Raw genomic sequence first — 23245 nt, 5'->3', positions numbered from 1 at the left:
TTCATCCTGCGGGAGTCAGATGATTGACAGGAAGCAGAGTGGAATGTAAGACAGCGCTACTATAAAAACCCTCCAGATAAAAGAGAAAAATTCATAACAGGAATCTATTTGAGGCCACATATGTGTCTTGATGGACTGTCAGGGGTAATTTTCTGGTCTGTGGAGACCATTTGTAATAACGAAAAGATTCTTTAATCTGTTTGGAGAGAAATGCCAATGTTACACAAGCTGACACAGTAATAAGCTCTGCTCCGGAGCGGTATTCGATTTAAAATGGATGTAAACGAACGGTGTGTGTAATATGGATGAAATATACTTGGACATACAGGATAAGCATTAAGGAAAATTTGAGATTTATCTCCTGTTAATGAGACAGTAAGATGTCTTTGCATACATTAGAGCAAAATCCTGAAGGCGTCAGTGGAAAATCCAGCAAATGTGAGATAAGATGTTGCAGAATTTCTTTGACTTTAAATCCCTTTCTTATCATTTCTCAAAAGAGCGTCAGCATTTCTATCAGATCATATATCAAACCACCAAACTACTGCTGCCACAATCACTCTGAAGCCAACAAAAGGAGTTTCAGATGGTGATAAATGTCTCTTGATTTAATCAGTATCGATCCAAGTCCTGCTCAGATTTAAACTCACTTTTCCAACCTAACCTGACACGCTGGGCGCCGCCTCACGAGGGCTGACACAACAAAAATGTTCATGCTCACGTGGATGTCAGCTCTCCCTCCTGATCCGAGCAGAAAAGACTGTCGCAACCTCTCAGTGTCTTTTACATAACGTGGCCATCAGTGCGATCAAAGGAGCACAGAGCCGGAGGAGATGAAGTGCTTTGGTTCCTGTCCATCCATCCCAGTTACACAATTCACTGGTCGGGAAAAGGACAGATTAGATACACAGATCGGACTGATGGCATACAGTAGATAAACTGTAGGTGGGAACAAAGGCTGCTTCCTCTCACACTATATGAGCTTATGGTTGTTTCAGCTTAACCTGTTTGTATGAGCACTTAACTCCCTGTGATCAAGTGTCTCTGTTGTTCTGACTGAGCCACGTAATGCAGTATTATAGCTGAAGTTACCAGCACAGGTCTGTATATGATGGAGCCAGAACACTGATGATTATTATGATTCCATAACTAGAAGAAAAGATTGCCAAAACACTGCATTTACATACATTTTCATCGAATCATCATCTATCTGTGTCAAAAATCTTCCAAGTTGAAAAGATCATTGTCATGTTTTTTTATTGGTATCTAAATGGAAATGTTAGCACGTTGTTGTCGACTAGGTTGTTCTGCGCTGGTTATGACATTTATGTGGGTTGACCAAGAACTAAGTTGCATATGTAACTGAGCTATTCACACCGGAAGTACGATTATGCCAATTATGCAATGTGAGGAGCTCAACTTCATCACTGTATAACTCTTACCTTCACATATACATATATGACTCTCAAACAAATAAACCAGCTCCAGTTTATCATAAAAACCTGATTGTTAAATTTCATGTAGTGGACCAGCTGCCGCTAACAGAGGCTATAAATCATTTAATGAAAGTTTTCCATCAATTTAAAAGTCAAATCATCATTTTATAAGGCAGAAAAAAGTCTGAGTTCAGAGCAGAATCTCTCTCCTCGGTTACAGTCCATCAGCTCACAGCACAGCGCTCCCCGCCAGGCTACAGCGGCTGTGGTAACCATAGCAACACACCACACCGGCAGTGCAGCCATAGTAACAGCGGCGCAGCCAGACGAGCATCAGCGGGAGGTGCCAGCTACTCATTTTCCACGTCTCCACTTCCACATCACAACAACGCCGGCAGCACGGTGATGATGTCACGTAGCCTCAGTGTGGGAGCGGGAAGAGAAGCAGGAGGAGGAGGAGGAGGAGGAGGAGGAGTACACTGTGAGCCGATCTACAGTACGTTTGTTTTAAATGACCTGCTGCTGCAGCCAATGTTTATCTCCTCGCTGTGCAGCCGAATGCTGCCGCTGCAGAGCGACATCAGTACGCAGCCGGCTCACATCCATCATCCGTCAGTGATAAACCTCCACATCCATCATCCATCGTTAGCATATAAAGCGCTGCCGTTAAACACTAACAGGGTCAGCCGAGTCTTCTCATGGTGAAGCTGCTCCTGCTGGAGGAAAAATCTGAGCTCGTTTTTCAGGACATTTTTTTCTGTAAAGCCAAAACCCCTTCGAGTTATGACCTCCTCCCCATGAGCGATAACTTGTTAGCGTGTGACTGGGCTAAAGTCACCATCGTTCAGACAGAGGACCCTCCAACACCTGCTTCCCCCCAGGGAAGCGCTGGTGGACTCCTGCTGCTCCTGTGGATGTTTATGTGGATCTGTTTCCTCAGCTTCTCCGACGACATGCTGAACACTCCATTTAAATAAGAGGTGCAGGTGGGAGATGACGCTGTGATTGGTTTCATTCGTGTTAAGGCCAAAATACACCAATGTTTTATTAAGAGACTTAATCCAAACCCCTTTGCTCTTGACTTTGCACCCAGACTGAATGTGTTTAACTAGCAAAGGAGGAGCTGCACTAAATGCACTTTAGACCAGGCACGATAGGTCATTTAAACAGAGCCGTTCAACTCAGCAGCCGGTGAGTTGAGCCTGTGCAGAATATTTGGCCTGCAGCTATAATCGTCTCCCAGCAATCGACAGCACAAATCTAGTTTATATTTCATATCTTTTGCAGTTTAGACTTTCTCCAGTGGTTTCTGAAGGATTCAGAAGTTGCAGTATTTCCCTCATTTGAACTTAAAACATGAAAATCTTCTCAATTGGCTTTTCAATGTTTTGAAAAGCCACTGTGATATTGGACTGGACAGAGAGGAAACATTGGGATTCTGTGCGCCGCTCGTGTACACAGCTTAATACCTGACACCTGTAATGTAGTTGGAGCTGGCAGTACTGTGAGGGAATATCAATGAACGACCACATCGAGGCTTCTTCATCTATCACCTGCACAGCATGAAATCCTCTGCATCATAAATCACTGCAATTTCTGTCTTTTGTCTCATCTAATTACAAAGACAAGGTCAATGCAGTGTTTTAACGAGGAAATAAAAGCCAGACCACCAAAAGCACGACCTGCTAAACATGGAGGATTTCAGCTCACATACAAGTCTGATACGAAAGATTTTAACTCGAACTGGGAATTTGATTGATTTTAATATCTAAATACGGCTCCAGGAGTGTGACATTATCAAAAGCTATGAAAAAAAGGCACCAGAACCACAGAAAGAACGGATCTAAAGTCTGTGGCCGATGATGTTCAGGGTTTGTCCCCACGGCTCCATACCAGAGGGGCTCATTGGAAAGTGTGGCCATTCACTTAGCAAAGTGTGAAGCCATTAAATCCAAAGGCACTCAATCCTTTTAAAAAATTTAAATGCCTATATTGATTTGGCTCCGGGAGAGCCCGGCTGCCTCCGGCCTCCTCGGTTTATCTGCTCGACTGTGAGAAACCAGCAGTGAAACCACAGACAGGCTGAAGCTGCTGCACCGTCTGCTGAGCAGATTAACAATTATCCAGGGAGGTTTCATTCACGTGACACTGGGAAAATTCAGAAATGTCACAGAGAAATGGGGCCGATGTTTGTACTCAAATCCATTACAGTAGGAAGGAATTGAAACGAACATGCAATCGGAATAATGATCTGAATACGTAGGGTGCAGCAGCATGTGTGTGACACTGATCTCAGTAAAAGTGGATTAAAGCAGTCATATTTCCAGTAAACTCAGGTTTCTATCAGTCTTACATATGTTTAGTATCCAATCCTGAGTGATCACAAAGTGAACCTTTACATTGAGTTCCTTGGTCACAGAGATCACTGCCGTTAAGATGTCTTGTTATTTAACCACACTGCCTGCGTGGCCACTCAAGTCCAGACTGAAATAACATCTATGGGATGGAATGGAATGAAAATGAATCCTCATGACTTTGATGCTCAACAGACCTTCATCTCTCCACCGTGAGCTCAAAATGCTTTGGTTTATACCCAAATATCTGCAAAAACAATGACATTCTCCTCAGTTTCTGCCACACTTGACGTTGTTAGCATGTTAGCATGATAAGTTAATATGGAGAAGATGACAAACCTGAATGTGCTTTTCCATATAAACCTAAAAAATGTGGCTTTACCTGTAACTGTTAAGTTTGAACAGAATCAATGCAGAACTTTTAACAAAAACACCTTTGTTGAAAGAAAAATGAACCCAGTGATGTTCACAGATTCCTGCTGGTGCTGTCGTGTCACTGTGACTGTTCCCAGACCGCAGAGCTGCTACAGGAGACGTCTGAATGGTCTGCCAGCAGATTACCACTGACATCAGGATGTATAAGTCATCCTTAATTCATGAGCTGAGAGCTGCTCAGCATCACAGCAACACACACACACACACACACACACACACATACTAAATTATACTTTCATATAAATTTAGAAAAAAGCTTTTAAATACACATACACATGACCACATACACAACGGAAAGTAAAGCACATAATGCAGCTCCAAGGGAGCAAAATTGGATCGATATGGTCCATATATAAGACAATCAATAGATCATCACACTAACACTTTCAGCACACATACTCACATACAATAGAACACAGTATGTGTATGTACCCTGTGTGTGTGTGTGTGTGTGTGTGTGTGTGTGTGTGTGTGTGTGTGTGTGTGAGTGAGTGAGTGAGTGTGTGTGTGTGTCTATTTGGTACTGGTGCTGGTGTACTGGAAAAACAGAGTGGGGGCATTTTTGGGACTTTTCGGCCAGTCCTTGTAACTTCATAGGGCTGTTTGAAGATTATAACTTGTTTCTAAGGGTCAGGCTGGATTTAAATTTATATAATCTAATAATATAATTATTATTGTATTACCAGGTTAGGATCAGGGTGAGGGCTGGGGTCAGGCATATAAGGTTAGGGTGAGGAGCTAGAGAGGGCATTATGCCAATGAGGGTCCTCACAAGTATAGAAGCACAAGTATGTGTGTGCGTGTGTGTGTTTTATCTCCAGACACAATGGTTCCCAGCAGAGACCACGCTGAAACCTTTTTAGCAAACCCCAATTTGTCCCTACAGGTGAGATAATCTGCACTTCAGCCAGCTTTTAACAGCTGAAGAGCTTTTAATGGGTGAGAGAGAGAGAGAGAGAGAGAGAGAGAGAGAGAGAGAGAGAGAGAGAGAGCATCCCTCCTCCCCTCCGTCATTCATCTGCTCTTGTGTACAGTATCGTCATCGACCAATCGACTCTCAGGGATCTGTCACCTGCTGAGCTCCTTTCTTTCTTTCCTGCTCTTTGTCTAACCCGTCCGTCCGTCCACTCCACTGAGCCTGTCCTGCGGGGACGCACAGACGCCTGAAGCTTCCGATCCATCACTGAGTGTATCTACTCTCCATCTAACCTCCATCCATCTCCCCCTTAAATCCATCCTTTACAAACTGTTGCCCATTTACGCTGAGTAAATGTCGATGCAGATACAAAGGTCAGGGAAACGCCGCGCCGCTTCTCACACTCAAGCAGGAGTTTGGTCAAGTTGCCATGGTAATGCCATTTCTGCTTAATAAGAAGATAAAGTGTTTTTTCATTTCATAGTGTGGTTATTAAAAATGAGACCGAACTTGGGCTGCATAACACAAATACTGAGTCAGCTTATCCGCATTGGCCAAGCACAAGCACAGCACATAGCCCTCATAAGACTCTGCTGTATATATCCAAATGTGACAATGACCAGCCTATTCAAATGCAGACTTATTCTACACTTCTCTATAAACTTTAGTGATAATTGAAAAGAGCAGATTTGCACCTTTTGATATTTACAGACGTGTTGCCACTCATGGAAAAAGCGTCACAGTGTGCACAAAGGGAAGCTTTCGCTGTTCCGCCTGCTGCTGAGAAAATGTAGGAACCATTATGTTTGACATTTTCCAACATTTAAGTCACTCAAGTCTGTGCTTCCGTCTCTGAGCGACTGCATAGAAGTGAGCATCAAGTATCAAGTCAAAGCTTTTCTGCAGGTGGGGTGGGGGCGGGGATTGAGCAGGTCTGTGTTTCATGCAACCATTTCAAAACAAGTCGAAATTGAAAAATGCGTGGAGTTCAAACCTCCGAGCAGTGCTCCTCTCAGCCCCTAACAAGGTGACATTTCAAAGGATGAGGTTTGCGCCTGTTAGGAGTCATTATCTGTAATGCATTAGCGCTCAGATAAAGTGTCCTGCAGTCAAAGGTGAGCATTTATCTCATATTTTACAACGGCTTTCAATGGCACTCAGCCAGTCGGAACTACAGGTCAGGAAACAGCGTTTTACAAGCACATCCTGTTCTTATTACTGACTTCTTACATATTTAAATTGAATCGTTACATTCATCCCGACTATCTGTTCTGGCAACAATTCAATCAAGTCACTTATTGATCAAAAATGTCAAACATCGTCAGGGTCGAGCCTCACAGAAGCGGGCGCTTGCTTATTTTCTCAGTCTGATCTGAATACCTTTGGGTTTTGTTCTCTTGGTCGGACAAAACGAACAGACGGCAGCTCAGGCGTTACGTCTAAATGAAGCCAGTTTAAGAGTCAGTGTACAAAAGAAAAAATGCTGTTTGTGTTTTTCTCCAGCTGGATCTCCTCCCTGCAGGGTTTCTATCACTAAATGCTGTCTACCCCCCCCCCCCCCCCCCCCCCCCCCCAATCCTCTCTTCTTCCCCTCCTCTGGTGTTTTTACAGTGTTATTACTCCCCAGTCACCTCCCAGTGTCTCCATCGGTGGCTCGAACAGTTCAGGGCCCTTCAGTACGTGGGACATCTCAGACACACTTGTGTTCCAGCTACTGAGGCATGAAATTACCTCTGCAACCCCTCCGGGCTCCTAAAAGATGCTCGACTGTTGAAAAATTTAGCACAAGTATTGGCAGTAAGGAGCGGGAACATGAGTCGGAGGCAAACACAACGCTAATCATCTGTGCATAAAAGCATCGTCGTATTGAAGGAATGTTATGTTAGCTCTGTTCCTCCTCCGGGCTTGTAACAGATCGTCGAAAAATTAATCACCAATATATGTGATGGGGGGAAATAATATGAGAAGTCGCGATGTTAAAGTGTGTATAAATCTCTCATGTGAACAAATACAAGCACACAACTCTGTCTCTTTCACTCTGTGTGTGTGTGTGTCCTCTGTGCGTCCCACTGGTACCAGTGAAGCTCTAGTCGACCCAGAAACGCTTCCAGCTAGATTCCCTTTGTGTCTTCATTCCCAGTCCTCATGCCCTTTTCTTTCTGCTGTTTCTCTCCTTTCACTCTTGACATTCTCTTACTTCTCTTTATTTGTTCACACGCTGTCTCTTAAAACCTCTCATCATCTCATTTTCTTTCCCTCCATCTTACTCTTTTTTTTTTTAATATATCACTTTCTCATTCCCATTTCCATACAGCAGCCTGTCTGTCACTCTCACTCTAGATCTACAGTATTCCCTCTCTTCCTCATTTTCTCTTCTGTCACTCATCTTATTCTTCCCTGTATCTATTGTTTTCTCTCTCCATATCACTTCCCTTTACTCTCAATCTCTCTCTTATTCCCTCTCCACTCTTACCAAGCTCATCCTCTCGGGTACTATTTCTTCTTTCATCATTTCTCCCTTTTTCAGCCTCCTGTCCATCTCCCATCTTTTTCTTCTGACAACATGGAGTCTTGCTTGTTTTCCCTCTTTATTTCTCTCCACATCTCTCTCAATCTCTTTATGTGCAATAATAACTCCATTAAACCCTGCAGTTTTCTGGTTATTGCAGCAGTAATGAAACCTCTCTCACTCTCAGGAAGATTGTCATCATCTGTCATTTTCTCTTTTCCTCCTGACTCTTCTTCCTCTCAAACCCCAAAACAGAAAGGACTTTTCTTCATCCGACTGTCTTCCTCTCTACCGCAGACATCACCCTGTCTCCGGTGTGCAGCCGGGGTATTCTGTGGCTGATTTTCCCCTCTGTTCTTCTAAGACCATCTTCACTCTAATCAATCACTCTGACCCAGATAAAGCTAAGTTTAAACCCCGGCTGCTTTGATGCTCTGACCCATTTAACAGCACTTGTGTCCCTCCAGACAACACACTGCTTTCATTGTGTCCCACTGGCCTAAGATGGCCCACGGGGAAATAACACGGGTGTCATGCCCTGAACGCTGAGGAAAAGCAGATATGGAGGGGAAGAAAGGGGCTGAATGATTGATACCGTGTGGCCGAATCACATCACTAAAAACACTATTTTACTTCCACAATGTTGGACACTTAAGGGATGCTGTAACATGTTCACAAAACCTTAAATTCAAGATCCATGAGAGACTGTAAATGGTATTTTTTTCCCACTATTTTCTAAAATTTGACTACATGACTAATCAGTTGATTTACAGATTAACCGATGACCGATGCAGTAACCTTCCACCATTTAGATTTTGAACAGTTTTCACGATATATGGCATGAGTAGCTAAGACGTGCAGCGATTTATGCTAAGCTTGTAAATAAGAATAAGGAAGTGACAACCAAGCAAAAACAGCCCCAGTCTCAACGGGTTAATTGAGGCCCTAAATATAAACACCCTGGTTTTACCCTCAAATTGTCACGCTAACTTTACAGCTAACCTGACCTTCCATTAACCCTGAATCTATCTACTGCTCTCGCTCTCTCTCCTCGGCTCTGCTGTTGCCGGAGGACGTCACGCTGGCATGTATGTAACATACACCCGTGCTCCGAGCGCTGCAGGAATAAAGATAGGTAAAAGCTCAACGTCGCCGTGGCCATTAGTGCACGCTGCAGGGTAGCCTGCATGTGAGTGAACGCCCTGTCTTCGCTTTCAGAAGGTCCTAACACACACGCACACACACACCACACACTCACAAATGCACACTGCAAGTCTCCAGCTACCCTTGCCCCACATCCCTCAGCTCGCTGCAAACAATAGGCAGTACTTCCTGAAAGTCAGAAATAACAGGGAACAGTTTCCTTCAGCAGTAACTGGGGAATACGAGAGAGAGAGAGAACACGTAAAAGTCCACAAACCCTCAACAGAGAGAAAAGACACTGTGTCCAAATCACTGCCTCTTTTTCTCACCTCTATTCCCTTCATACTCAATACTCTCTATAGTGAGCTGTACATTGAAAATTGGGACACTTATGAATCATCAATTTCCTTGAATTTTTGCATCAATCTGTGGGATTTTTAGCCAAAAAGCAGTTTACACGCTATTGATGCTGCTTTTTTTTTTACTGGTCATTGCAGGAATTTTCAAGGGCACTTTAAAGAACATAGATGTCAAACGGAGAATTCGAGGAGCATTTCCACCCACATCATTCAAAACCTGAGGAGTTTCAAACTGTGGCAGCAGTGGATGGAAACACAAATTCATTTTATACATTTTGGGGAATTTTAGTTTATTTATTATGTCAGTTTGCACTACATTTGGATGGATAACTGGAAGCTTCTGACATGCAACTAAAACAGTGGCACCTAAACATGTAGCAAACAGGAAGTGATGTCAGACCATGCATGTATTAGAAGTTTTACTGTGTATCAATAACTATTGGATGAATCAGATATGGGAATTTAAGACATACTTTTTTCTTTGCAAAGCGACGGCATGTATATTAAGTGTAGCCCATCCAACTTTCATGTTGAGTTTGCATCCCATCACAGACCTGCAGGCGCATTCTTGTATATATTCTTTTATATACATATGTGCCAAAGCAGACAGAGTGACCTTATCATCCTTAATGGACTTACTCTAAATCACCATGCTCTCTCTCACACACACACACACACACACACACACACAAAAACACAGAGAGAGAGAGAGAGAGAGAGAAGGGGAGAAAGAGACCTCTTGAATGACCTTCAGGGGAAACATGAGAATTAAACACAGAGGAGGAGAAGAAAGGGAGAATATATGTCTAAAGGTGAGAGAAATGAAGAAAAAAAATCGGAGAACGAACGACAAGAAAACACACAAGAAAAGCAGAGACGAACCCGTGAGTGACATGCTGCATTTTTCCCTTTACCCTCCAGCCGCTGAGGATTTTCTTCCAATTAAGGCTGTTATCTCGTCGGCTGCCAGCCCTCCTACCAGAAGCCCACATGGTACAGTCCTCCTCTCCACTATCTCCCTCTTTTCTTTCTCTCCATCAGTCATATACTGTATAATTTCCCTCTTTCTCATCCCACCGTCTTCCCCCTTTGTTCTCCTTTGCTTAATGTTTTATCTTTCCCCCTGTTTCTTTCTCTCTGGAATACTTCAAGTTCAACCAGCCATCCTGCTTTGCATCCCTCCTGTTCACATCCCTCCATCTGTCTACCTCTCCTTTTCATCTCTGTTATTCCTTTGTGTTAAGTCACCTTGAGGCAGTGTGGCCACAGCTGGAATAAAAGCTTTTTGGTCAACTTCTTCTGCAGTCTATGAACAAAGGACCGCCAGGTTTCGAGCTGCTAAAACTGTGCCTACATACAATGGATGTTCAGCTCACCACAGTGTGAGCATGTAAAAAGGAAGGGGTAATACTTTAATAATGGTAATGTGAGGAGGACTGAGGGTTAATGTAGGGTAACATCTAATGTTAGCTGGTTAATAAAAATATAAAATAGTGATGTTTAATTGTGTAGCTTACAGGCTCAAACCAGAAGGGAGGCATGCCGTACTGCACAAGACCTCCTGATCAACATTAGGAAGCATAGAATGAATCAAAACTTGAGGACGGGAAGCTGGAGCTGCTGAAAATGAGCAGAGACTTATCTGCTGACATCTTCAGATCTCAATAACATCACACATTTATGTCTAAATAAGCAACAGTCAAAGGCTGAGTCTGGAAAAAGCAGCCTTAAATATCATTTATTAAGAGATTAACAGTTAGCAACATTCAGCAAATCTGCTGCATCTGGACGTTATGTGTTTGATCTGATTTGATTGGTTGTGCTGGTTTTGTATACACGCAAAAATCTCAGAAAAGGGCCTTAAGTTAAGATAAATTAAGATAAGCTCACTTAAACTAATGCACGTTTGTATGTATGTTTGCTTGCAATATGTAGAATTACATGATTTTCATTAGGTGTAGAACATAAACATTCAGCAAAATGAGCAGGTTATGGTTTTATCTGTGGACATGCAGACATACAGAACACAGGGAGTGAGTGGTGGGCACTGGAGCACTCTGAATGTAATTCCATCCCTCTATCCATCCTCACAAGGTCGAAAAGCGTCATTCATTCAGTTTATGATCACTTCGGGAGCGCACACGTCACCTGACCCTCTGAACCATTCCCCTGTCTATCCATCACATATTCATTCATAAGGCAAAGCTGCATGTACAACAGCACACAGTCACACCTGGGTGAAAGAGACACACACAAATATTTGGTGACACATAAATTGCAGCTGGTATTGTTTATTCATTTACTTAGATGAAACGCACAGCCACAGCCGAGAGAGAGCAAAAACAATAACTGCAGTGAGACAATACAGATTCTGAAGCCAGTTTACTCTTTTGGCTGCTGAAAAAATATGCAAACAAAGGCAAAGGAGGAGAGGAAAGGAAAGGAGGTGCTGTGTTTTGTTTGCAAATGTTTCTCTTTTTTCATAACAGGCTACTGAAATCCATCCATCCCTTCTTCAGCCAGTCTTTCCCTGATGACAGAGCACCTGGAAAAGATGCAACCTGTCCACCCTGCCCTCATAAACCCAGAGAGGGATCTTTCCTCTCCCTCCTTCCTAACCTACATCCCTCTGCGACTCCAGCCCACTCCCCCCTCCCTCCATCGAATCTGACCTTGCCTTCCTCAAAGGTCACACAGCTGGAATGGATCGATAGCTTTGTACAGGGAAGATTGCAGCAGTCAAGAAGAAAGAGATGAGAGGATGGGCGAAAGACAAAAATGGAGAGGTATGAGTGAGAGAGGGAGGCACTGTCTGGTATGGAGGAGGGAGAGGCCGATGAGAGGGGGAGGACAGCAGGAGGAGGAGATTTTGAAAGAGAGGAGGGGGACGGGATTAAGAAATCCCTGCATCAGCATTCCTCTGGGTCTGCATGGGAGGGAGGAAGAATGGAAGGTGAGCGAGGGAGGGATGGAGGAGGAGGAGTTGGTCTGTGAGGGAGAGATGGGAGAAAAGGAGAACAGGACAGAGAAAATTAAGAAGAGAGGGGACATCTCCATTCTCCTTGTTCCACTTAATTGAGTTGATTGTTTCTTTACCCGAAGGGTGGTAAACAAAGGAGATGAGTGTGTGCGTGCGCGCGTGTGTGTGTGCGTGTGTGTGTTGGTCTAACAGTGTGCTAAATATAAGCTACAGATACTCCAGCAGACAACGTGTTAAGACAGCAGTTGAATGTATTAGCACGTAGCTTCACAGATAGCTAAAGTGGAACCAAAATATTCTCTGTGTGTTCAAACCTGAGAGAACAATGTTACTGTAGATGAACCAGCTAGCTGACGGTGTGTCTGGATAGAGGGCGTTTCAGCCACGTTTTTTAAAGAAGAAATGCGCTAATTTTTCGAAATAGTTCAGGAATTTCAGGACATATTTATTATAATATAATTTAATATCCATTTTTTTTAGGTTTGTAATATTTAGTTCGCATTAAAATACTATAGCAAAGTAAAATGTAACTAATGCTAGCACACTGACACAAAGACTAGTCCACAGAAGTAGCTAACACAGTGCTAATAATGTGCTAACACGCCGCCTGCAACGACTACCGTTTACAGCTGTAGCTGTTAGAGCATCAGCGACACCTGAGGTGACTGTGATAATGTAAAGGCTCGACAGTAGCTTATAAATATGATGATTTATTTGAGAGCTTACACTTTGTGTTTTATCATAGCAATTCACAACATACACATTGTTAGCACTACGCTAACATGTGGAAATAGCAAGCAATATGTTTACAATTAGCTCTGGAGAGAAAGGGTTACACTTCAAATGGAGCTGCTTTTGTTCGCGGTATTTTTAATTGACAATATTGGTTTGTTTTTCTGTTTTTGTGCATAAAGCATTAACACTGTTAGGTATGCAGAATCTAATCCCTTTCCAGTTTGCAGTAAAATATCGATGGCCTGCAGCAGCACAATAAAGGTCTAGCCAGTCTCTCTGCATAGCTCTGCTTTGTAAAGAATATCAATATCAGTACAGACTGGAGCCTGCAGCCGCCACCAGGACACAATCAATAATTCACAAACCTCCTTTACACCTGTGAATCACCAAAGCCTTCATTGTCTGTGTGTTCTTCTGTATCTATGGTTAAATGCCTTTTCGTCCTGCTTGTTTAACCTTTTCACACATATTTCTTTAGCTTGTGTACATCGCTTTGTAGCCTGATGTCTCACCGAAGTCAGTTTCTTATCCCTCTTTCATTTTTTCCGTTTCGGGGCCGTAGTTGACACAGATGAGTGAGACATTCCTCTGTGGATGAGCACACACACAAACATAGTTCCCTGAATCATATCAGCTATGTGAAGAATTCCCTTCACTGAAGGGTTAGCATAACTCAGCATCACAGATCCAAACACAGCTTATGAAACCATATTATTCAGGCAAGCACACAAGTAGAGAGGCCCTCAGTATGACAGTCATCTGTTCAAAAGGCTGATACGCCAGGTGGAAAATAACTAAATACATCAACTTGTGCTGCTCACATAAGCTACTACCACTTTTTTTCCACTTTTGTACATTTGTGTGGGAGATTCAACACTTTTTACTTCAATACATCTGATGTCTTGAATGACTATTTTGGAGAAAAGAGTTGCAAAATGGGAATCATGGCATTCAGAGGTCTAAAAATTGTCTTGTTCATTTTCTGCAGAGACAATATAAAGTGTTGGAGCAATTCAGGGCTTGGGCTGACATTGAATCATCAGTACAAACGATGAGCAGCTGTGTTCAAAAATATACTTCTTTGATTTAAGAGTTAAAAAAGCCCATCTACAGAAAAACCCAAGGAGAGACATCAACTACAACTCCCAAGGAGTATTTTGTTAAGGAACATCAAAGCGCCAAGCTTTTCAAATTCTGCTGCATTCCCTGCTAACAGCAAGCAAAGGCTAGCAATTACTCTTTGTAGAAAGCCGACATTCAGCGCTTCAAATCCTAACAGCAACACCAACGTGTTCTGAAATCACTGCAGCCCTGATTTTCGCCTCTGAATGACTGATGATCATGGTGGTATTTAGGGCCGTACACCATACCAAAGTGATGGGGAAAGTCTGATTCCTCACATACATAATCAACACAGATTGGCACTATAGTATTGTTAAATTATCCAAGAGACTGCAGTGTTTCTATGTTGAGAAACACTGAGGATTTCAAGTGGGTATACTTCTGCTAGAAGACCCACATCATTATGGATGTATCACCAATCTGCCTCACACTCGCTTTTACAATCATTGCTGAATAGGAAAGGCAGCAAAGTAGCTTTCTAGTTTTCACCTCTGCACTCAGTGAGCCCAGGCAAATACACTGCATATCCACTGCCGTCAAGTCAACACCGGGAAACACTGAGCGTCCCTCCCAGCCATCTTTCCAGCCATCCGCAAACAGCAAACTGGCAACTATATCGAGAGAACACACAGTCCAGCCAGACCGGAGCAGACGGACCCAGATCCCCTGCCAGTGACCCAGCCATCCATCCAACCCTGACCCACATCAGAGGCCTGGTCCTTGGCCAAGGCCATGACCACCAGCCCATCAGACACTGAAGAAAAGAGACACTGAGCACAAGCAAGACAGACAGAACAAAACGGGTGGAAAGATGGGGCCTCATTTCATGCTTTTCGCTCAGACTAGACTGTTCAGAATAAGGCCTTTGGGAGACAGTGGAGAGGTCAATCTTGCTTAACTCAGAGCGAATCTGGGTCCAACATCAATTTATTTGTGTTTTTTTCCCTTTCAAAGAAGTGCAACGCCAAATCTGTTTTGTTTATTTTCACTTCAGCTGGCCCTGACATCAAATCTGATTCTTCCTTTTCATTGCAGCTCTTTATTGGTTACACTTGGTATAACAAATAAGTCCCTGGAGTGGCAGCAGCGTGGCAGGAGTGAAGTCAACACTAGAAGAGAACAGAGATCGGCTCTCCTGAGGCTCCAAGGCAAACGGAGCACAGTAAACATTGTTTTCTTCAAAGCGCAGAAAGGACGACAGGCTAAATAAGGATCAGCACGGGCCTCCATGTTAAGCTAAAATTTCCAGTTTGTTCCAAACACAAATGGACGCTTCAGTCTGAACTTAGACCATAGCAATCTTCTTCAACATAACATTTACTGAACAATGCAGTGGTACAGCTATATGATGTTTACTACAGCTTAGCTCATCAAGCACAAAGACAACTCAAAATACTCAAAAACTGGAAACTGTACCAGTTCTGTTCAGCCATTTCAGTGACAACAATTCAAATATCTATTAACAGCCATGCTGCCAGACAGCGTCCATCCCAACCACTGAGCCATCAAGCCCCACTGAGCCCAGTATGGCCCCTGCTGGCTTTGTTCCATACAACACAGTTATGATATTATTATCCTACCTTGTCAATCTCCTGCTGCAGGACCTGTTTGGCAACCTCCAGATCCTGGAGGCGGACCCTCAGCTCCTCGTTCTCCTGCTCCAGACGACTCCTCTTCTTTTCCACGCTGTCCAGCTGGCTGTGGAGACGGATGGACACGTCCTTTGCCACCTGAACAGGGAGGGTTGGAGGAAGAAGAGTTTAGGTCAGCGCCTCTTACAGTCAATTCCCCACCATGGAAAGCACTGATTGCTCGGTGGTCTTAGAGCTGTGCATTGTTTAAATGTATTCATACTTTCCAGAACATCAGGCATTGATGTGTACCACACCAATGTTGCAACAGGACACAAAAACAATCATTTTTCAGTGTCTCATTTAGCTAGATACCACATTTTTCTCCAAGAGCATATCATTAAATAAGCCAACTTTGTCCATTTTATCACTTTCAAATGTCTTAAAATAACATAATCTCTTTATGTTAATCTGACTGCAATTGAATGTGTCTGTCTCATGTCTAAATAAGCATCTGAGTCTCTATGACGTAAAAGTCATGATGGTAATCTTACTTGATTGGACCTCGCAACATTCCTGTATCATTCTCATGGCACAAGGCTGAACTGAATGCAGTCAGATTGATTTGAAGGCAGCACCAGGTAAAACATGTACAGAGAGGAACATTAAAAGCACATCTTTCTTTCCGCCTTCTAAGATCATTGTAAGAGCTCCACGAGCTCAATCATCATCTCTTGAGCACAAAATCAGTTCAATAAACTCGGAAACACAGTGAAACAGTAGAAGAGATTGATCATCTCATATCAGATCAGTATATAAAGATTATTCTCCCCTTGTGGTGTGACCGAGGAAAAAGGTTAAAAACCCTCCTACGGTAACAATCCGACCAACAGTCTCTCTATGGATTTCCAAATGCTCAATTGCGCCAAATGCATGAATAGATGAATATCTAGCAAAACACTTAACAAACAGCATGTGAGCAAACAGGAATTAAAAGAGAGTTCCAGTCTGGTTCATGAGTATATTTCCTATTCCAAGCAATGTGTGCGCATTCCCCCAAAGTACAGAAGGTGGAGATGTGAGTAACTTGCAGTAACCAGATTTCAGTACAATGACCTTTAAACTGTCATCAGGGGATATTGCTCAGGAGATTACTTTTTATGTTACTAATCTCTGCCCAGGTAAAAGACAGAGAGCCCTGGCTCGATTTGATTTCATTTCCAAGTGTCTCATGTGTTCTAGGAATGCTGCCAGTGCAAACAGGACCAGTTCAATGCCGGTTACTTCAGCTGAGTCTACAAAATGTGTCCTCTTTATCAGCAGGAACCTTTGCTTTTAATCTAATAAAGCCCCCAAAATAATTAATACCACTCTGGCAGAAACTGATCTTTTATACATAACGTGATCTTATGAAAGTCTGACTGTTTTCCCCCTCGGGGGATTTATTCATTAAAAGTTTCTAATGTCAAAGAGTCAAAGTAGGACAAAGTCAGCGACCTGATGTCTGATACGAACCCAGCACGACACAAAACGCAACAGTCAAAAACTCCCATCTGATTACTGCATTATAGGTTTAGTGACATTTATACGGTTACATGTTATAATATTGAAGATTAGAATGATTTTATTATGAGTTAAGTACAACTAACGTGAGCAAAGCAGTGATGAGAGTCTTTGTTCACAGACATGTGTTTATTGGTTTGAATTTTCAGTCCATTATTGATGAAACTGAATTAAAGATTAAGTGTTGTGGGTGTGTTGGGGGTCACGGACAGAGTTGAGGGCTTTACTGTTATACTGTTATTATACTGGTACATGAAATGAGGTGTGTTACATTTAGTGTTCTGCATGCAGCTTTAATGTCCTGATGACAAAAGAGGAAACAAAATACACACGAGAGCCAAAATTAAGCCACAGCCTTCATTTCTGTAACCTCGGTTCTTTGTTAGTAGTTGACATTTTAATAGGCTTTTTGTTCTAGAGATAAGGTCTAAAGTCTTTTTAGGGAAGCAATAAAAGCAGCATAGAGCCCCATATTCAGAGCCATAATCACGGCCATTTCTGACTCATGCTGCAACAAGCAATCTTACATTGGGATCCGGTGCTGCTGGCTTTTTATGCAGACTTTAAAGCAGTATAATCTTTTTTTCATGACAACAAACTATTTCATTATTAGTGTGCATTGCAAATACAGTTAAACACCATACGATTTAAATTTGGGCCGAGAGACTTGAAGTACTCTTGAATAAGCTGCACAATTTTGGCATTTTTGCTTGAAAATTTCTAAATATTCCAGTACATGGCCCCTCTTAAACAGTGAGTTGTCACTTTGTTTTTTTGTACAGGTTTTACAAGCGAGCTATAAATAGGCCCTATGAAATCCTTTTTCATTTCTTTTTTCCTTTAATTTGATGAATTAGTCACTCCTCTTTCTTCTTTGGTTTGTCATTTGTTCTCGTTTGTCTCCTCCTCTCTGCATTGTGGAAATCCATGTATGACGGGTCAATTAGTGTCCTTTAGTGCTGCTGGTATGTATTTTTTGTTACCTTTGCAAGCTAGCTGTTTCCCTACTTTATGCAAAGCTAAGCTAACCAGGTGCTCACGGTAGCTAAGTATTTATGGACAGATGTGAGAGTAGTATAAGTCTTCTAACTCGACAAGAAAGGGAATACATTTATTTTCAAACGATTCCTTTGCTCCACAAATTGTTTCGTCTCCAAACAATTCAAGGCATAAGACACTGATTTGTGTGATTTGTGAAAAAACTGCAGTCACATCCCCATCATAGCTGATTGTTTGGTAAAAATCGAAAAAAGTCCTTAACTAGACAGACGTTCATCCATTGTATCACGCTCAATCAGTGCTGTTTGATTGCTCAAACCGATGGGTAAAAGAGTGCAGATAGAAGAGCTCAGCCGGTTTAATAATTATCCATTTTAACTTGAAAATGATTGCTTTGGCTCCACTGAATCTAAATATGAGGGCTTTTATCTTAAAGGCTGTATTAGATTTGATGAAATGAAACTTTAATGATTCCCATCAGGAGCTGAGTAAATGGATATATCCCATTTTAGAGGAAAATGCTGTGTTCAATCAATCACTCAGCAGCTCATAAATGTAGTTGGACCCCATTAACCCAAATACTGACTTCATCTAGTGGAAGATGGTCTTTCGTGTCTGATGATTTAAGAGGTTTGTGATCGCAGTTTTTACTTTTATGTTAACAATTAATGCGTGTAGGCCGAATTCATCTATTATTCACAATCATTTTACTCAATAAAAACAATGTTTTTTGTGAGGTGATGTGGTCGCACCTGCAAAAACATGCAAGAATCTCAAATATACACAACGTGGTAACAACGCAAAGCCATATCATCCTACTGTAATACTTGCTGCAGTACTGGTCAGCACAAACGGCTGCTTTCATTTGATTATATGGAAACAAGGTGAAGGGTTGGTCCAGTCATGGCTCAGCAAAACCTGGCAGTTACATGACTTGGCCATTTCTGAGCCTGACTTTAACTCCATGGTACAGCAACCTAACACACATGGAGAGTGTCAACTTTTTCAAAAGAGTTTTAAAACCATATTCCTCAACTTCATCATTCATTTCACAGATACAAAAAACAACATACAGAATCTGGTTTTGTTCCACTTGTGCATTCTGTTAAACCGTTCCTTTTAATACATGTTACACAGAAGCTTTTATTTGTGTGAAGGGAAGTCTGAATAATAGCTGCAGCTCTGCAGTGAACACTGTGTGAGAGAGATGATTTATGTAATTGTGCATCAGCATAATTAATACTTCCACAGTTTGTAATTACATGTGAGTGGCTGTCTACATGTGCACCTTGTTCAGTGTTGTGTGTGTGTTGTGTCTGTTTGTATCCACATGGCTCACACTGTGTCTCACTGCACATCTGCAAAATCTCTCTGAACACAATTTATAATGTGTGTATTTACTGTGTTTGTATGAATGTGTGTGTGTGTGTGTGTGTGTGTGTGTGTGTGTGTCTCTTTGAACCCGTGCCAGTGTGCAGTTGAGTCCCACAATGCCCCTCTGTGCTGCCCACTCTCACTCTACCCAATGGCTCCCTGAGCCCCACCACGCTCCAATTCATGTTTTAATGTGTGTGTGCGTGTGTGTGGACAGACGTTTCTTCTTCTCTCTATACACCTCCTGCATTTCTCTCTGTCGTTTCAATAGTTCCTCATAGTTCCCCTTGTACTCTGGAAATTTCTGTTACAAAGCTCCAACAGCGCCATTTTCTTTCTCGCACCATTTTTAAGCCCTCTTTTCATCTGATTCTCAATTTTACTCGATTGTCGCCCATTTCTGATCAATTTGTGCCTTAAAATGTATGTAGGTCCAGTTCATAAAAGCCTTTCCATTTGCTGGTCAAAACCTTCCTGAAGCTAACACTATAGTAAACAATACAAACATTGACAGTGCAGTATTATTGCGTACAGCATTGCAGGACAAAAGTGTCCATCAACCCTACACTCAGAAAATGACCATCTTAACAACTCCAAGCAATTTTTTATTTTACATAAGTTGCTTCGCTTTTGTGTTTGTGCACCATCCATATGCAACAGCAATGTAAATTCAAGTTTCTTCTGAGGGTTCAGATATATTTAGATGGGCTTGTGTCACAAAGTGTGAGCTGTCACAAACTTTCCACATAAGTTGGTCGTTCAACTGAAGGTTTCTCGTGGACGTAGAAGACTCACCGGAAGACGTCAATACTCAAAATACACAATTAGCTTGTAGCATGCAAGTCATTAGCCTGGACCCAGACCTCTGTGCTCACAGATTTATTACTTACTAAGTTATGCCAGAAGGCAAATTCAACCAGAAACAATTGACCAGTCAGAGGTTAACAGGCAGTGTTAAGAATCATCTCTTCATTATCTTCCCTCATAGCTACTGAGCTACCAAGCAACATGTTTACATTAGAGCAGAAAAGACTTTGAGCAATGGTAGCAATTATTCCTCTTCTGTCAGGAGCAAAGGACGAAATGGTTTGACCATTTTTAAAGAACCACAAAATCCACAGAGAGAGGAGGTCAGGTTGTTTTTGGATCAATAAGAGACTGAGACTCTGACGTGGGAACGACCTGTTGTACAACGCAGCGGTGTCAGGTGAGAAAATGATCAGCGGTTCGGAACTGTTTTGGAGGGTAATTACCGCAATGTAGCTTGTCACGCAATTTAGAGGAACTGTTACAGGTTTTTTTAAATCCACTCATAAAAATGGCTTTAACCAGCATGATTTTTGAGCCTGAATAACGTGATAAAATTGCTCCTTTTGATTCCGCAGCTTCCATAGAAACAGCAGGACAGACATGTCAATTTTGGACAGCACTGACTGAGCCAGCAGACTCTCTGCACACATTAAAGACACAAAAAGAAATGTTAATATACCGTAGATCTTCATGAATGTTCTGTTTTCACTGGACTTAATGGCTGAGAGTGCGATAACAGAATGACGTGAATCTGAATAGATCCTTTTAATAGTTAAGTAGAGCTGTTTGCGATGGTACCGTGTGGTGCTGCATAGCTCCCCGACCTTAAATGGGACACAAAGCTAAAGGAAGATGTTGTCACAGTCTCACAATGTCTGATTTTCAGGCAATCTGTGGGAGGTGTGGTGCAGAAACATCGAGTACAAATATGGAGATGAAATATGAAGATACTTGGATGTCACCACTTTAACCAAATGGAGATCTTCTGTAGATCAATTTTCTCCCTCTGTCTCTGAAGCTGATCAATAGTACGCTTCAACATCAAAACAAGGAGGTGTTCTTAATGTGTGTTGGCTGAAATCCCCCGGAGCTTCATGTTTGGGATTGAATAGGACAGAAAAGGTGATTGATTAACACAATGTGCTCAATTTTGATTGATGCATCAATATTCAAAAAAATGAACAGCTTCAAAACATGGGATGTTTTCTCCACTGCAGGTTTATGGGTCTTCATCTCTCTCCTCCTCCCCCTCTGTGTTTTCCTCCTCTTTGTCCTCTCCTCAATTCTATAATGTTCTCCTCTTCAACGCCCCTTTGTCAGCCTTTAACTCCTTCTAAATGCTGTATTGTTCTTCTATGTTAAAGGAAAACGTGAAGGAATTTAATGCCATTGAAGCTGCGGTTTTACCCGGTAACAGAGCTATAGGGTGTAATTAGCATTCAGTCAGGGTGCTGCAGAGCTGGGTGAGAAGGGACATGTGTGGATGTGTGTGTGTGCGCATGTGTGTATGTCTTAAAGAGTGTGTATGGGTGTGTGTGTGTGACAAAGAGCATATGGAATGAGAAGAGTAAAATCAAATCAAACCTCCAGAAGCAGAGAGAGCAAGGATTTCTTCACTGTTCCTTTACTCACACACACAACAAAACACGCAATACACACACACACGCATGCACGAGCACACACACACACAAGCCACAGGGCAAACAGTAATATCATTCAGCAAGTGGCAGTTAGTCATCACTTGGATATCTTTCATGTACACTGTGCGTGGACGTGTGTTTGATTCTGTTCAACAACCAGATTCTTGTTCTTCCTGTTATCCAGTTTGCACTTTGACTGCACAAACACATACACTCACACACACACACACACTCACACACACACGTACACACACACACACGCACGCACACACACACGCACACACACTTTGCTAGCTGCATTTAAAACCTCTGATAAAATCTAGAGGGAGGGAAGTCATTGGATTGGAGAGATGACCGTTATGGAAGCACAACAGCTCTGTGTGTGCGTCTGTGCGTGTGCGTGTGTGTGTGTGTGTGTGTGTGAGCACTTGTATTTGTCTTTGTCAGGATGAGTTTTGATGTTAAAAAAGAGGCCACCACTTCCTCAAAGACTGTTTTAGGATTAAATTTCGATGTAGGTTTGAGTTAACGTTAGGATAAAGGTTGGTGTTAGACGTGGACATATCAGTGGTGGCAAAGGGCTGGAAAAGTTATGTCAATGGAGGTCCTTACAAGAAGATAGATATGCAAATGAATATGCATTTGCCGTAACCACTCACAGTCTGAAAATATTTGACAGTGGCAGTGTTGGTGTTGTTTAGCTTAGCTTAGCTTAGCTTAGCACAAACTCTGAGAGCAGAGAGAAACCACGAGCCAAGCACATTCTTAATGTTTTCGTGGTTTGATTCCTGGCAAACAAGAAATAACGTGTACTGAAGACCAATGTGGAGATCTTGTGAGGTGTGTTTTTCCTCTTGGACAGAGACTAGCAGTTTCTCCCTGCTTGTGCTAAGCTATGCTAAACTCACCTTCAACCAATGTCTCGATTGGACGTGCAGATGTGAAACGGATTTCTTTATCCATCACCTGGCGGGCTAAATGTCAGAGCAATCCTTTAAAGTAAGGTCCACTTCATTTCTTCCCACAAAGAGTTTTTCTCTAGTTTCAACCTGTTCTGTTCAGGAGCAGTGGGAGGCAACAGCACATCACCTGGGGACTCCTGCAGTCTTGCCCTAGAGCAGTGACAGAAGTACTCTGACCACCTACTGAAACATTCATGTCTTTAGTGTGGGAGGATACATGAAAACTCTAGAAAGACTTCAGTCAGCCCTGATGGGGTTTCAATCAGGACCTTCTATAAACAGAGTCACTCTGCTTAAAATTTATTTATGACACCGCATTGGCTTTGACCGCTTGAAA

General features: G+C 42.3%; 1 protein-coding gene across 4 annotated transcripts in view; it reads right to left on the bottom strand.

Annotated features, from left to right (window-relative positions):
* The window catches only part of mtcl2 (microtubule crosslinking factor 2), an 88916-nt gene that overhangs the window by 51554 nt on the left and 14117 nt on the right, over positions 1-23245 (bottom strand). For all 4 annotated transcript variants that reach the window (XM_076741308.1, XM_076741310.1, XM_076741309.1 and 1 more), the window contains exon 4: positions 15570-15719. In XM_076741308.1, coding sequence (XP_076597423.1) covers positions 15570-15719 — 150 coding nt within the window. The remainder of the gene's footprint in view (positions 1-15569; positions 15720-23245) is intronic.

Source organism: Chaetodon auriga, chromosome 10, assembly GCF_051107435.1.
Source record: "Chaetodon auriga isolate fChaAug3 chromosome 10, fChaAug3.hap1, whole genome shotgun sequence".
Classification (NCBI taxonomy): domain Eukaryota; kingdom Metazoa; phylum Chordata; class Actinopteri; order Chaetodontiformes; family Chaetodontidae; genus Chaetodon; species Chaetodon auriga.
This window is presented reverse-complemented; position numbering and strand designations above follow the sequence as displayed.